This window comes from Ammospiza nelsoni, unplaced genomic scaffold, assembly GCF_027579445.1.
Source record: "Ammospiza nelsoni isolate bAmmNel1 unplaced genomic scaffold, bAmmNel1.pri scaffold_55, whole genome shotgun sequence".
In the NCBI taxonomy this organism is placed as follows: Eukaryota; Metazoa; Chordata; class Aves; order Passeriformes; family Passerellidae; genus Ammospiza; species Ammospiza nelsoni.
The window spans coordinates 1,223,703-1,238,512 of NW_026683193.1; the positions used below are offsets into that span (position 1 = coordinate 1,223,703).

General features: G+C 49.0%; 1 protein-coding gene across 1 annotated transcript; it reads left to right on the forward strand.

Moving 5' to 3' along the window:
• The first annotated feature begins 5,175 nt into the window (after positions 1 to 5,175).
• LOC132087222 (serine/threonine-protein kinase PAK 3-like) lies at positions 5,176 to 13,861 on the forward strand. Its single transcript, XM_059493233.1, has 9 exons — positions 5,176 to 5,308; positions 7,108 to 7,171; positions 7,865 to 7,913; positions 8,681 to 8,793; positions 9,448 to 9,565; positions 10,248 to 10,347; positions 10,748 to 10,944; positions 12,282 to 12,419; positions 13,778 to 13,861. The coding sequence occupies exons 1-9, from the start codon at positions 5,176 to 5,178 to the stop codon at positions 13,859 to 13,861; spliced, it is 996 nt and encodes a 331-aa protein (XP_059349216.1).
• The last annotated feature ends 949 nt before the right edge of the window (positions 13,862 to 14,810 follow it).

Genomic DNA, 14,810 nt, shown 5'->3' on the forward strand with positions numbered 1-14,810 from the left:
CGACGCCTCCTTGTCAGGCCAAAAGCAGAAGCGGCCAGTTTCTGTTGGGGCATATTTTGGTGTAGTCCGCAGCTTCGGCAAGTGCCTTGGAGCCATGAGTGCGGGTTAAGCTGCAAGTCCTTGCCTGCTGTCTTGTGTTTCTCGGAAGAGGTAGACCATCTTGCAATGGTGCCTGCTGTATCTGAAGTGAAATGGGCACCATTGTGTCTGGGGAGCTGCGTTGCCCAAAAGGACGCAGGGCTGGTGACCTTGAGTAGCTGAAGATGAGGCAGCGTGTGGCCAGGTGGCCAAGAAGGCCAAGGGCATGGTGGCCTGTGTCAGCAGCAGTGGGGCAGCAGGAGCAGGGCAGTGAGCGTGGCCCTGTGCTGGGCAGCGCCGCGGCCACAGCTGGAGTGCTGTGTGCACTGTGGGCCCGTGGGAAGCAGAGAGTCATGGAGGGGCTGCAGCGTGTGCACAGAAGGACAGGGGAGCTGGGCAAGGGGGTGGAGCACAAGGCCAGTGAGGAGGTGCTGAGGGAGCTTCAGCCTGGACAATGGGAGGCTCTTGAGGCACCTCCAGGCAGACTTCCATCAATCCCTGCATGACCGTGCTCAGCGCAAGGGCCGTTTCAGTGCCAAACATGCCATCACTGCATCCAAGGGCTTTAGACTCTGGAGTGGGTGCCACTTCCATCTTGTGGTTTGTGAGTTTCCTAGGAGGAGAAGCCCTATACATTTTCTCTTTTTCCAGCAAGTAGGGATGCTTCCGCAAAAACTTTCCTGTCCTTATAGGCACTGGAAGGGATTCTGAGCCCTTTTTACTTTTCCATATCTGCTAAGCAGTTGCAAAGACCTTGCTGGCTCTTTCCTACTTTTCCATTTCAGAGCTTTCAAGAACCAAAAGCTGCCTTTTGTAGAGATAAATTTTCCTGCAAATAGCCAGGGAGGAATATCGAAGTCATAGCCATGTGCTGTTTTTTTGAATGTGCCCATTTTAATCTGGTTGGAGTGACTTAGAATGCCATTGCTAACAAAGTTGATGATTTCTCCTTAGAAGAGGTGGCGGTGGGTATGAGGAGAAACAAGGTTATAGGCATCAGGTAACGTCGTGTCCTTATGATTCTCTCTTGCCACAGGTGAGGAAAGCAAGAGCCGTCTTCCCCCTGGCTCTCTCTGCTATTGAAGAAGAAGCCAGAGAGAAGGATAATGAGAAAGACGACCACTGCCTTTGTCCAGCCATGGTCAGACCACGGCCTGCTCATCATTTCAAGAGAGTAAGTGCCCGTTGTGGGGGGCGCTGTCTTTAGTGCAAGGCAGAGATGCAAGTTTCTGAGCAGCCAGCACTTGCTGTGTCTGGCCGAGAATGCTGAGTACCGGAGTCCTGCAGGACGTAGCCATTTCCTGCAGGGAGTGACAGCGAGAAATTGGCCTTTGACCTGTCCTGTTGGGGCAGTGCAGAGTTGGGGGCTTCAGCTGTGCTTCTGTCTGCTTGGTTCAGGGAAGCTCCATCTCTGGGCTTCTGCGATGTCATGGCCAAGGGCACACATGGTAGTGCTGGAGGTCAAAAGGCTTTGTTTGCTTCTTTTCCCTTTTTGGAAAGGTGTCTTTGGCTTGTGGGAGTGTTCTGCAGTTTTCTTGAGTCATTCTTCACTTGTAGAGACACTGTTGGCCCAGCTGTGTTTTGGCTTTTGGGAAGGTTCAAACACCAGATGGGGAAACTTTCGGCTGATCTGTTTAGTGGTGAAGAATGAAGCTTTGGCAAGTGCATTGGAGCCAAGAGTGGGGGTGATGCTGCAAGTCTTTGACTGCTGTCTTGTGTTGCTCAGAACAGGAAGGCCAACCTGCAGTTGTTCCTGCTGTATCTGAGGTGAAATGGGCACCATTGTGGCTGCGGAGCTGCATGGGCCTAAAGGACGCAGGCTTGCTGCCGGCCTTGAGTAGCTGCAGATGAGTCAGCGTGTGGCCAGGTGGCCAAGAAGGCCAAGGGCATGGTGGCCTGTGTCAGCAGCAGTGGGGCAGCAGGAGCAGGGCAGTGAGCATGGCCCTGTGCTGGGCAGCGCCGCGGCCACAGCTGGAGTGCTGTGTGCAGTTGTGGGCCCCTGGGAAGCAGAGAGTCATGGAGGGGCTGCAGCGTGTGCACAGAAGGACAGGGGAGCTGGGCAAGGGGGTGGAGCACAAGGCCCGTGAGGAGGTGCTGAGGGAGCTTCAGCCTGGACAATGGGAGGCTCCTGAGGCACCTCCAGGCAGACTTCCATCAATCCCTGCATGACAGTGCTCAGCACAAGGGCTGTTTCAGTGCCAAACTTGCCATCACTGCATCCAAGGGCTTAAGATACTGGAGTGGTTGACACTTCCATCTTGTGGTTTGTGGGTTTCCTAGGAGGAAAAGCCCTGTTCATTTTCTCTTTTTCCAGCAAGCAAGGATGCTGCTGCACCATCTTTTCTGCCCTTATCAAGCTCTGGAAGGCATTTCGCACCCTTTTTTTACCTTGATGCAGATGGAGCATTTGTGTTTCCAAGCCTTCATGCATGGCCTTAAAGATCACTTTGGGTTTAACACTGTCTCTGTTTTTCAACAGCCCTGAGAATCACTGTGTGACGTGTTTGCAAATTTAGCCCGAGGTCAATGTCCTTGCATTCCATCTGCTCCTCAGAGATCACAGAAACTGGAAGGGGCTGGGCTGCATTTCTATTCCAGCCACTTTAGCACTGTCAGTGTGGCTGAGTCCAAGAGAACTTGCCCGAGCACAGATGCACAAAGAGTGCAGTTCCCACTGCAATGCTCTGGGTCTGACTCCTTTCCATAAGGACCTACAATCTCCACATTCCCCAAGAATGTGCTTTTGTGAGGAACAGGAGAACAATTTCAGGATTGCTGCTGATCGGCACACTGGCTACCAGGTTTGATGTGTGCAGCAACAGAGAGGGCAGTAACTGGAGATTATAGTAGTGAGATCTATCTGTCTATCTTCCTACCTATCTATCTATGTAACATTTACATAACTGAATCTTCCTGGCTCTGGCCCAAGGCAGTTGGGGATGCAAAGATCACCAAAAGCATCCCTTCTGGAGAGGATTAGAGACATGTTCCCTCGACCAATTCTGAGCAGGCAGAGATGTTTCCCCCTCCAGATATGATGGTTTTTCCATTCAGAATTGTTTTCCTCCTTAGGCTTTTTGTGTCCTGATGTCTCCTGTTAATTCTTTCAATTTCTGCCTGTCCTAGAGAGGTGCAACAATTCCATGTTTAGGTGGTGTTTGGTGACTCTGGTCATACATGCCATGCATTACATGACACATGGTTTCCTTCACTGGCTTCCTCAGGGCTGTGTAAGTGCATTCGTTCATGGGACCTTAGGAGAGTGTCTTTTTCTGCTGGTCAGAATTCTCAGTTGACAGAAGAGGGACTTTGGTCTTCCTCCATGTACTGAGGTGGCCATAGAGGCTCTGTGACCTCCATCAGAGATCTTTGCATGCATCCTCATCTCCTGAATGACCAGGTTTTCTAGCAAGAGAGTGGATGTCAGAAAGGCAGAAATGCTGGTGCAGGCCTGAAGAGAACATGAACTCCAGGAGTGTCTCTCACAAGGGCTGAGCTCACCCAGGATGCCACCTGCAGAGCCAGGATGGAGCTGTGGGACATGGTGGGGTGTCAGTCACTACTGAAAGACAAACAGGACATGGCAGAAGCAGAGGGAGGCCCTCACCAGACCCTTGAGAAATGCCACACCTTCCCTGTCAGCTGCCTGAGAGGCTGTTTAAGCTTCAATCCCAGATGGCCCCTGATTATAAGGCCAGGGTCACTTTGGAATCTGTGCCTCCTCTCGGGCAGAGAATGACCCAGCAGAGCAGCAGCACAGTGCTTTTGGAACGTGTGAGCCCAGCAGTCTTTGAGTCTTGACCCACAAAGGTCATGTGGGAAGTTGAAACCCATCTTCTCTTGCTTTCTGTGCAGGTGCTTCTAGAGAAAGAGCAGGAGCAGAGTGCTTCATCAGAGATGCCATGCCAGACTCAGGGAGAGCTGTTCCCAGCCCGAGAGCAGGAAGAGCAGATCAGGCAGCAGGTGGAAGAGCCACAGGAGAATGGCCAGGTGAGCCTGACTGGCCAGGAGACAGAGGGAAGGGCAGGAAGAGGGGCATAAACCAGAGCTCTTGGGACTGGGGAGGCCAGGAAGTCCCACAGGCACTGAAAGCACAGGGCCTTGGAATTTGCAGAGATCAGCCCTGGGACAGGAGGTTTGCAATGGAAGCAGATGTGGGGAGGGAAGCAGAAAGAAGTGGCTGAATAAATGTGATTTTGAGGCTGCAAGAGGAAAAAGCTGAGCTTGATGGCAGCTCCCAGTCACTTGCTCTGCATTTGTGTGCACAGAAGATCAAGGCAGAGCCACAAGCAGAGCTGCCCGAAGCTCAGAGTGCCATCATGGATGTGAAGAGAAAGAACAGGGAAGACATGGGAAGAATTCAAGAGGAGAATCTCCATCAGCACAGGAGCCATCAACAAAACCAGGTGAGTGAAAGAGTGGCAGCCACTCCACTCATGAAGTGTCCTTTCCCTTCTCCTTTACAGTCTATCAAAGGACATGTGCAGGCAGAGCTGCAGGACTCTGAGGCTAGCAACAGGCCAAGGGAGAAGAGGCTGGAGGAAGAAATGAAAATTGTCAGAGAGAAACTTAATCGCCTCCCTCAGGCTCTAGAATGAGTGAAAGTGGGATGCAGTCACTGCAGTCACCAAACTGGTGGTTTCTGCCCTTCTTGCCTTTCCACTCAGAGCAGCAGGGAGTGGGGCCATGCCTCTGAGTGCGATCCTGCTCTAGTGTGTATCACAGTCACTCTGAAGGACATTTCCTGGTGTGCTCAATCTCCACTGCTGCTCTGTTCTTCTGGCCTATTCCTGCTGTCCTTATTCCTTCAAGTGTTTGTACAGTGGAACGTGGTGACCCAGATGGAGGACTGAAACAAGCTGTCTGTATCCCTTGTCAATCTCTTCTTTGCCTTTCCTCACAGTCAACGACTCCTGGCTGACAGGGACAAGCTGTAGTGTCTGACTGCTTTGTTCTGTTTGACTTGAGGTGCGAGTGTTGACATCTCACCGGGCAGCCTGCAAAGAATTCCAGCCAATGTCTGGCAATGAAGGGCCCCAAGTTTGGAGTGAGGCACAGGAACAGTGCCCACCAGAAGTGCTCCAGGTCCAGCACATCATGGGCTCTGATCCTGCTGCCGCAGCAGCATCATCCCAAGGAAGCCTTTCTGTCGAAGCTCGGAGCTCAAGCTCGGGCAGTTACTTCATCTCCCTGAAAGAGGAGACTGAGAAGAAGCACCTGGAGATGCTGGGTACGTCTGGGGTGTTTCTTGTCTGAGGGACAGTGTGTTGTGGGCAGGTGTCAGCAGAGCTGTACCAAATGCTCCTCCTGAGTTTGGTGTCACAGGGCCATTTAGGACTCCCCAGAGGAAGTGCTGTGCTCCGAGGCAGCGAGAGAGAGCTCTGGGTGTTCCTGCTGCCTCTGAGGGCACCTTGGACTGGCTTGGGTTTGCCTGAGCTTCTCTCTCTGCTAAAGGTTGAAGCAGGGGATGTTCTGGGATCAACAGAAGGCTGTGACCTTGCAAATGATCTAGACAAGTCTCGTGTGCTAGTGCCAAACTGAACAGAATTTTTACTTTCCTAAATTCTCCTTAGACTCCTGACTTCGAACCAGTAATCAGAGCAAAAAACTTCACAGAAATGGACTGGTTTTGGAGTTTTGTCTTTTTGGTTGGGGACTTTTTTTTTGGGAGTGGGGCCATGTTTTTGTGTTATTTTTTGTGGAGGCCTTTTTTTTTTTTTTCTGTGGCGGGTTTTTTTTGTGTTTTGGGTTTTTTCGGTTTATGGTTTGTGGGGCTTTTTTAGTGGAGTTGGTTTTTCTCCATCCTGAAAGCACCCTTCTGCCCCATGTCTTACTGATGGCATTTTTATGACTGCTACTGTTACCACTACTACATCTGCAGTTTATTTTGACAAGAATGCTATCTTTTTGTCAATAAGAACTATTTTGGAAGGACAACAGGTTACAGGACAAATAGAGAGCAAGAGATGTTTTCCATGTGCCCCCAAAGAAAAAAGCGATACTTTTGTAGCAACCTTTATTTAATCTTCTAGTTTTATGCTTATCAAGATGAGTCCAAGAGACGCATCCAAGTGGCATGATCAGATAAAACTGTACTACAGGCATTTCTCAGGAGAGAGCCTCCAGCCCAGCCATGGTATATTCCTCAGATCCATGGCACTTTTCCATACCCAATTCCCACTCTTTCCCATGACTGTTAGAATCCTACCCATTGGCCCAAGCCCTGCTCAGATCAGTCTCCAGGAAAACACATCAAGTCCTTTGTGATTCTGCAGCACAACCCAATGAATCTGCTTCTTGCCTGTAACAGCTGCCAGTGCTGTGCTCTCAGATAAGACCTGGTGGGGCTGAGACCAGAGCCCAGTGGATTCTGTGTCTGCTATCACCTGTTGGGACAAAAAGGGCACTTTTTGCCCACACACACCCTCGGTGTGGCTGATCTCAAAGCCCATCCTGTCGTGTCCTCAATGGGGGCAACAGCTTGTAAGAGGCTCAGGCTTGCTGTGGCTTCTTCCCACTGCTTGCCAGTGCTCATGCTTGGGCTTTGCCAGCCTTGATGTGCTAGCTGCCCTGCCCCTGAGGGCTGGAGGGACTGCAGAGGCTGCAGCCTTCCTTAGCTGGGAGAGGGGCATCTTTGAGCTCAGCCTGCTCATAAACAGGTCAGGCTCCTGATGCTGAAAGCCCCTTTGGGATCAGTTATAGCATGAGCTGCTCTGGTTTACAAATGGAAATAAATTCCTTTGGCCAACTGCTGAAAGGGTGGGGAAGATATCCTTCTCTCCTGGGAATACATCTCCCCATGCTTTGTTTCCTGTCAAGAGAACTCTTCAAAGGACTGTACAAAATCAGTCTCTGTGCCAGCCATCTGCACTGCAGGGCTGCCTGTCCTGTTGCTGTTGTGGTTGTGGTTGTTGTTACCCAGCTGACCACAAAGGGCTCAGAGCCCCAGACAGTGGGGCTGCCTTTTGTATCTCCTGGAAGCTGGGATCTCTGCTTTAAAGTCACCATCCCGCATTTTGTTTCCCTCAGAGAGAATGGTGAACCAGGAAAATCCCTTTAGGATATACACCGAAATGGAACACATTGGCAGCGGGTGAGTCCAACCACAGTTACTCCTGCACAGCCATGGCCCAGGTGTTTTTCTGGTGGAATGTCTATCCAGTGTGAAGTCAGGCCAGCTGCAAACATGTTCACACACTGGGGATAAGATGACCCCATCTCTCAGTGCTGCTCAGAATTTGTGAGTGTGCTCAGAAGGCATTGTCAGAGACATCTCCGTGCTGCCAAGGTCTTGCCTGCATCAAGGAACAGGACGTGGAAGATCTCCTTGTGTCTCAAGTGTGGGACAGCTCTGTGTTAATTTCCTTAGCATTTTTGTATGTCTCCAAATCATACTGCCCCATTAATGAGAAAAGAAGAAACTTGCTTGCCTGAAAGAGCAACCTAGCCTCTATCAAAGCTGTGTGAGATAACAGTTCCCAAGAACATTTCTTTCCCCTGCTTTGCAGAAGGAAATACTCTGTGGTCAGGATAGGAACCACACAGTTTAGAAAGTGAAACCCAAGAGGAATGACTAAACTCACTTTAGAAGTTGAACCCCAGTGCTTCAGAAACAGGCCCAGTGCCCATGGACTGGAGGAGAGGAAAATGCATCATCTGCCTTCCGGCAGAGCCCTCCTGCCTCCCGCAGGTTTTTGACACTTCCAGCAGACATCTCCTGTGTGGGCTGGCTTTCACTCTAGGAGCTGAACAGCTTCTCCTTTCTCTGCTTCTGTTTTGTTTCTAGGGGTTTTGGACAAGTGGTCAGAGCACTCAACAATGCCACAGGAGGAGAGGTAAATGTCAACAAGCCCCACAGACTCTGCTGCACATGAGGGCTTTCCCCTCTGGTGTGAGCTGTGGTTGGAGCTCTGGGCAGAGCTGTGCTGAAAAGGCACAAGAAGCACAGACTGGTGCCAGCCTGCACAATACATTTGGGACTTTGTCCTCCTCAGCTGCCAGAAGGAAGGCACGGAGGCAGCGGTTCCTTTCACAGAAGGACGTGCTCACTCACTCTCCATTGCTAAAACAAAGGTGGTGCCTTAGAGCACCTCACTGCTCTTTGGGGCTACAGCTTCAGAGTCCTGAATTCTTATTTCTGGCTGCCAGCAAATCCATCTGAAAGCTACTGGTAGTTCCTTAGCCACCTGCAGTGCTTCACTTGGGAACTGCACGTAGGGAGAGATCTGCAAGGTGTCCCTAAAAGCCCTAAGCCATGCCCATAGCCCAAGATGTATGCACAGAGTATTAAGGCATGGATTACTTCTTCTGAATCCCAAACAAAGCAGCAGAGAGTGTGGTCAGAGGTTTGTGGGTGATAGCTGAGACACCACTGTTACCAAGTGGACAAGGCAAAACGTCAGTGGCCCCACATGTCCTGTAACTGTCCCCCAAGGGAGCAGAGAAATGGGCTGTTGGAATGTCAGTTCCTAATTACTGCAGTGCCTAATCACAAGGCAGTTTGGCACAGCTCAGCTGTGTCATTGCAAAATCACTTGCTCCATGTGCGTTGTCGTCTCGTGCCACCAACTTCTCGAGTTACTGATTTTTAATGTCATTTTAGGTGGCCATAAAGAAAATACATCTTCAAGGACTGAGAACGAAGGAACTAACTGTTAATGAAATCATGATCATGAAGAAGTGTAGGAGTCCCAGTGTTGTGAATTATTTAGACAGGTGAGAGGTCATGGTCTTATCCCATCAAGGGGCATTTACATACAGCAAACATGAGAGGTTAAAAATCCACTTTGGTCAGTGGCAGAAAGTAGACCTGTTAATTTTTATTTATTCATATTTCTTTACTCATCTCCAATGGATGTGAGGAGAGTGCATCTTGTCTGCATGAGTTTTCCCTGCCACTTGTCGTTTGAAAATTATTCCAAAATTACTGAAACCTGGGTCAGCTGTATCTTACTAAGTCAACACCCTCAGAGTACATTGCCTCCACATTTTTTCGGGATTGATTTTTTAAAGTTTCTTAAATGCTGATGAACCATCCTAAAGTGGATTTCTCTTAGATCGTTGCCCCTCTTTGTCATTGCTGGGCATGCCAGGAAGACTTGGTGCTTATTTCCAGAACCACCATGCCTGACAGGTTTTTACCTGGGCTGTTACTAAACTGCATTTTTCACCTGCTGGCCATCTAAGACATCTCTAAGACATCTCCTTTTTCACTGCTGTGCCTTTCTCCTCCAGACTGCACAGACTGCAGATTGTCTATTCCTTTGATTCTGTCCTAGTCACAAAGGCACCTGGAAACAAGAAACTCGGAAGCAAAACATCAAGGTAGTCATGCATGTTTATCTCCCCGGCCTTGTTTCCTTCTTTCAGCTACCTTCTGGGTGAGGAACTCTGGCTGGTAATGGAGTACATGGATGGAGGCACCCTGAGTGATGTCATCCGCAAGACCTTCCTGTCTGAAGACCACATTGCAGCCATCAGTCGGGAGGTCAGCAATCCCATCTGTGCTTCTGAGGCCTTGGGCAGGATTGTCTGGGAACAGGGGCTCAGAACAGGAGTGATTTCATGTGCCAAGCTTTGTTTCTGTGTGGCTGGTATGCTATGGGCAAGTAAAAGCATCTCAAGTGAAAGGCCTGCCAGTGGCCCTGCACTCACTGTACTCAGTGCCAGTACTCTTATCTCCTACTGTTGTACTCTCGCTCCGCCTCTTGTATTTGCTGTTCCCCATCTTGCCTCGCTAAACTTTTTTCTGTCCTCACTGCATTCCTTGCCTGTTAAAGCAAAGGTGCTGGTGGCAGGATTTGAAACAAACAGCAAAGAAAAAAGTTAGACTCGATTCTCTCAGTCCTTAGCTAAGAAGGATAGAAGTGCAGCCAAAATGCTCTTTGCTTCTGAGCACATCCACTGCAGCAGGAGTCATCCTGGCTGGTTTGCAGGGGAAAGTCTAAAAGAGCAGGTGCTGTTGCTCTTTCCAAAGCTGACATGCCTTTCCTCAGAAAGGTCCTGCTCGGCAAGTGTTGGAGCAGCAAGCTCTTCCTCTCAGTGGCACTGTGTTCTGCCATTACTCCCCATTCCCCTGGAGCGGGAATCTTTTAGATTCTTTGTTTCTTTCTCGTGTGATGAAATCACATCACTCATTTTTGCCCTCCTCTTTCTCTTTCCTCTCTCAGTGCCTGCAAGGACTGGATTTTCTTCATTCAAACAATGTGATCCATCGAGATGTGAAGAGTGACAACATCCTTCTCAGAACCGATGGCTCTGTCAAGCTGAGTCAGTAGATTCTTGGTCAGGTGCAGCGTTCCAGGGATGTGGGTGTGGGGCTGCTTGGAGTGACAGCCAGCTCCCCAAAAATGGTGCTGGTGGCAGCGCAGGGACACCCACTGTGAGCTGAGGGCGCAGTTGCCACGTGCACAGAGATAGGACAAGGAACAAGAAGTCAAGAGTAGTGTTATCCTGTGTGTGTCCAGGAAGAGGGAGGGAGCTACAAGTCTAAAGTTTCCAAAGAACAAAAGCCACTGCTGGAGGCAGTGTAAAAAATCAGGGGATTTTTTAAGTTGCCATTGTCAGGAGATTCAACAGCACATTTTCAAACCTCTACTGGGGAATTCTTTTGCTTGCTTTCCCAATTGCACAGAATTAAAATAAAACCAGTATTTTTCTTTCTCCTCAGCTGATTTTGACCTCTCTACTCAGCTCAACTCTGAGCAGAGCAGACCGTGCTTGGTAGCCGGGACTCCTTGGTGGATGGCGCCTGAAGTGGCGACAGGTCAACCATATGGCCCCAAAGTGGACATATGGTCTTTTGGAATTGTGGGGATTGAAATGTTAGAAAAAGAACCTCCTTACTGGGACCAAAGTCATGCCTCGGTAAGCAGCAAATACTCACCGATCCCACTGTCTTTCTCACCTCTCCCATTCCCTGCATGCCATTGGACAAAATCCCATTGCCATCTGCTGGAACTACTTCCACCAAGGTCCCCTCTAAAAATGTCCCTGCAACACATCAGCATCTGCTGTAGATTTGGATACATCAGTGGTCGAACTCAAGCCTTACCACATGCAAACAAACTCCATTCTCAGGAAACACTTTCCTTTGGGTTATAAGTGGTTCCAGTTCTTTTGTCTGTGGAGATGGCCCCAGAAAAAGGAAACAAGCATCTTAGAACTTCTGTTATCTTTCCATAAATGAAGGAAGGAAACCCAAACCCAACAAAGTTTCTAAAACTGTAGTCTTTAGAGGGGAACCTAACCCAGTGTGCAGTTTCTTCTCACTGGGAAACATGCCTGCAACCTGGGCATGAGTGTGTAAAGGCCACTGAGTCTCTTCTGCTTCTTGTGCAGTGCTGCTGTACTGCATTTAGTGACCATGTTTTTTCACAGCCCAAGGCACGTTCTCTGTGTCACCAAGCCAGAGCCTGGTGATGTGGAGAGCCTGCCAAAACCTCCCGTTTGTTTCCTGGCACTTTCTGAGATGGGCCTACCACTAATGCATTGACTTGAGTAGCCAAATGAGCAGAGGGTGACCATAGGGATGGCACCTCTCCTTCTTCTGACCATGACAATTTTGTCTTTTGCTGCAAAATGGGAAGCTGCAATTTTCAGACTGCTGAGAGACAGAGCTGCAGGTGGCACCTGTGTGCCCAAGCAAGCATTTCCATCCCAATACACCGCAGCAGGCATCTTAATGTGGCTGTGTTGAAGATGAGTTTGTAAATCTTTATTTCCTTACCTGGGGATTACCTGATGGATTTTCTTTCTTTTCTTCCAATTCCCATTGTTTTCAAGAACAGCACAAAAAGCTTGATGAGTTTTGTTCTAAGGCACGTGTGCTTAAAGGACCAACAAGCAGTGCAGAGATGCCTTTCATGAACTAACCCTTGAAATTAGTTAGTATAGCACAGTCCCTCTTCCATAAAGCCTCTAAAACTGGTATGAATCCTCAGAGAAGTAAACATGCTTTTGCTGATGTAGTTCCCACTAACTAGGTCAGTCAATGAAATCAGCTGCCAAGGCAAGATCTGTGGGATGGTGGAAAAGCTGTGGCCGCATCAGGGTTTGGATTTTTGGTTGGGAAAGGAAAGTCATCTCTGGGTCTCTGTCAGGGCAGTAACTGCCACTGAGGAACAGAGGCTAAACAAAGGGATCTGGGAGAGCCTTAGAGATGTGAAAGCAGCAGGTGGAGCCTCATGAGTTTTTTTCTCCAGGCTCGACGCCTGATAGCCAAAGTAGGGACCCCAAAACTGCAGCATCCCAAGCTCCTCTCAGCTTTGCTGCGTGACTTCCTGAGCTGCTGCCTGCAGAGAGATGAGGAGCAGCGCTGGTCTGCCAAGGAGCTCCTGCAGGTAAAATGTGAAGGGGCTGCAGGTGAAACAGGCTCTGAGGGATGGGCTCCTCCTCCACTCAAGTCCAAGACATCAGATGAGCCCTCTTCTTCCTCACTTCCACTCTTGGGGCTCTTCAAATGAAAATGGTGAGGAATCCTAGACTGGGCTGGGCTGGCAGGGCCCTCTAAAGGTCCTCTGGTGCAAGTGTCCTGCAATGAGCAGGGACATCTTGAAAGAGAGCAGGTAGCTCAGAGCCCTTTCCCACCTGACTTGAAATGGTTGCAGGGACGGGGCACCTACAAGCTCTTGGGGCAACCTGTGCCAGGGTGGCACCATGCTCCGAGTAAACAAGTTCTTCCTTAGACCTACTCTGACTTGATCCCCATTTTGTTTAAAAATATTCACCCACATCCTATTGTAATTGGCCTAGTTAAAAAAGATGTCCCCCACGTTCTTCAAAGCCACTCTGAAGTCTTGGAAAGTGGCAATAAAGTCTCCCTGGGGCCTGTTCTTCACAAAGCTGAATAACTCCACCTCTCTCTACATTTCCTGAGAGGAGAGGTGCTCTGTTTTCTGTTTCTGTCACGCTCTTAGTTTTTTAATTTGGTGCTGTGTTCAGTTTTACCTAATGTCAAAAGAATTGAAGTAGAGCAATGCAGGGTACAGAGACATGAAATGGAGGTGCAGGAACCCAAGGAAGCCAGTCCCAGCTGAGCAGTCAGAGATTTGGCTGTGGGCAGGAGGGGCTGTGGGGGTTCACTCTGAGCCTCTGAGGGGCCCTGGTTTGTGCCCCCCAGCCCACCCTTAGAGGTTTCTGCCACAAACAGAGACAGCCAGGAGGGACTTGTCCCAGCCCCATCTGCTGCCTGGCACCCTCAAGCAGACGGGAACTGTGCCAGGGTTGCTGCCAGGTTGTGTGGCAGAGTGGGAACTGCAGGGCCCAGTGCCCCTGGGCTGGCCCTGCTGGGAAGGAAGGTGCCGACCAGCACACAAGGGGCAGGGCATGGAAAGGTAGACACTGCTCTGTCTCCCTGCGGAAATCAGCACAGTGCCTGTCTTACAAAGAGAGGGACCAATGAGAGGCTTTGGAGTTTCCTGAAAAGAAGAAACTCCAAGGACAGAAAGCACCATTTCTAGAGCACTGGCAGGGCTAAAATCTCAGCAAGATGAAGACACCTGTATCAATGGGTGAGTGAGATTCTGGGCCAGGTTTGCCTGTGATGGCAAAATCCTGCACATCAAGATGGAGGTGTAGACGGTCCCATTGTTCCTCTTCCTGCATCCTTCTAGGGGCAGGAGCAATCCTGTGAAGCACTGAGCTTGGAAAGTCATGGTTCATTGTATTTTGTTGATTTGGATTTTTTCCCTTTGGGCAGCATCCATTTGTAAGATATGCTGAGCCTGCGTCCAGCCTGGTGCCACTGATTGTTGCAGTGAAGAGGAAGGAGACAAAAATGTGACAATCACATCAGAACCATTTATTTATTCCTTAACAGGTTTAGAGTAGGATTGTAGGTTAGGACTAGGATTAGGATTAGATTAAGGATTAGGATAAGAATAAGGATAAGGATAAGGATAAGGATAAGGATAAGGATAAGGATAAGGATAAGGATAAGGATAAGGATAAGGATAAGGATAAGCATAGGCATAAGGATAAACATAAGGATAAACATATGGATAAGGATAAGGATAAGGATAAGGATAAGGATAAGGATAAGGATAAGGATAAGGATAAGGATAAGGATAAGGATAAGGATAAGCATAGGCATAAGGATAAGGATAAGCATAGGCATAAGGATAAACATAAGGATAAACATATGGATAAACATATAGATAAGGATAAGGATAAGGATAAGGATAAGGATAAGGATAAGGATAAGGATAAGGATAAGGATAAGGATAAGGATAAGGATTAGGGTTAAGGTAAGGGTTAGGGTTAGAGTAGGATTGTCTAATAGGACTGCAGAATAGGATTGAAAATCAATAAAGTTTCTGAAACCACAACTCACCTTGAAGATCCCCTTCCTTCTCACTCTGCGAATGAACTCCAGAATTCCATCTGAATTGTCTGTTGTTTCTTAAAGGAGGAAAGTGAAACGGTGTCTTTGGTATGGTGTCAAAGTGGGGAAGGATCTTCTTCAGTCATCCTCTCCAGACCAGACTGCCTTTGGAATATGGCCCACTGGTCAGTTTTTGGCCATCTTTGGTACTTCTATTTGAGGCAGAAAGGACAATGGCATTTGCAGGCAAAAGCAAAGGAAGAATGGGGCAGCCCAAACATCTTATGCAGATGCAGGCCTTCAGCTGTGACTGGAGAGCATTGGAGCTCCTGCCACTTGGACTTGGATCCCTAAATGCAATAATCTCTTTGGCTGGAGGAAAGCCTTGATCAAGTGAGAAAGCAGAAAG

Coding starts and splice junctions, on each gene's coding strand:
- LOC132087222 (XM_059493233.1), top strand. CDS start 5,176: ATGGGCTCTGATCCTGCTGCCGCAGCAGCATCATCCCAAGGAAGCCTT. Junction 10,348..10,747: donor CGATGGCTCTGTCAAGCTGA/GTCAGTAGATTC, acceptor CTTTCTCCTCAG/CTGATTTTGACCTCTCTACT. Junction 10,945..12,281: donor GGGACCAAAGTCATGCCTCG/GTAAGCAGCAAA, acceptor TTTTTTCTCCAG/GCTCGACGCCTGATAGCCAA.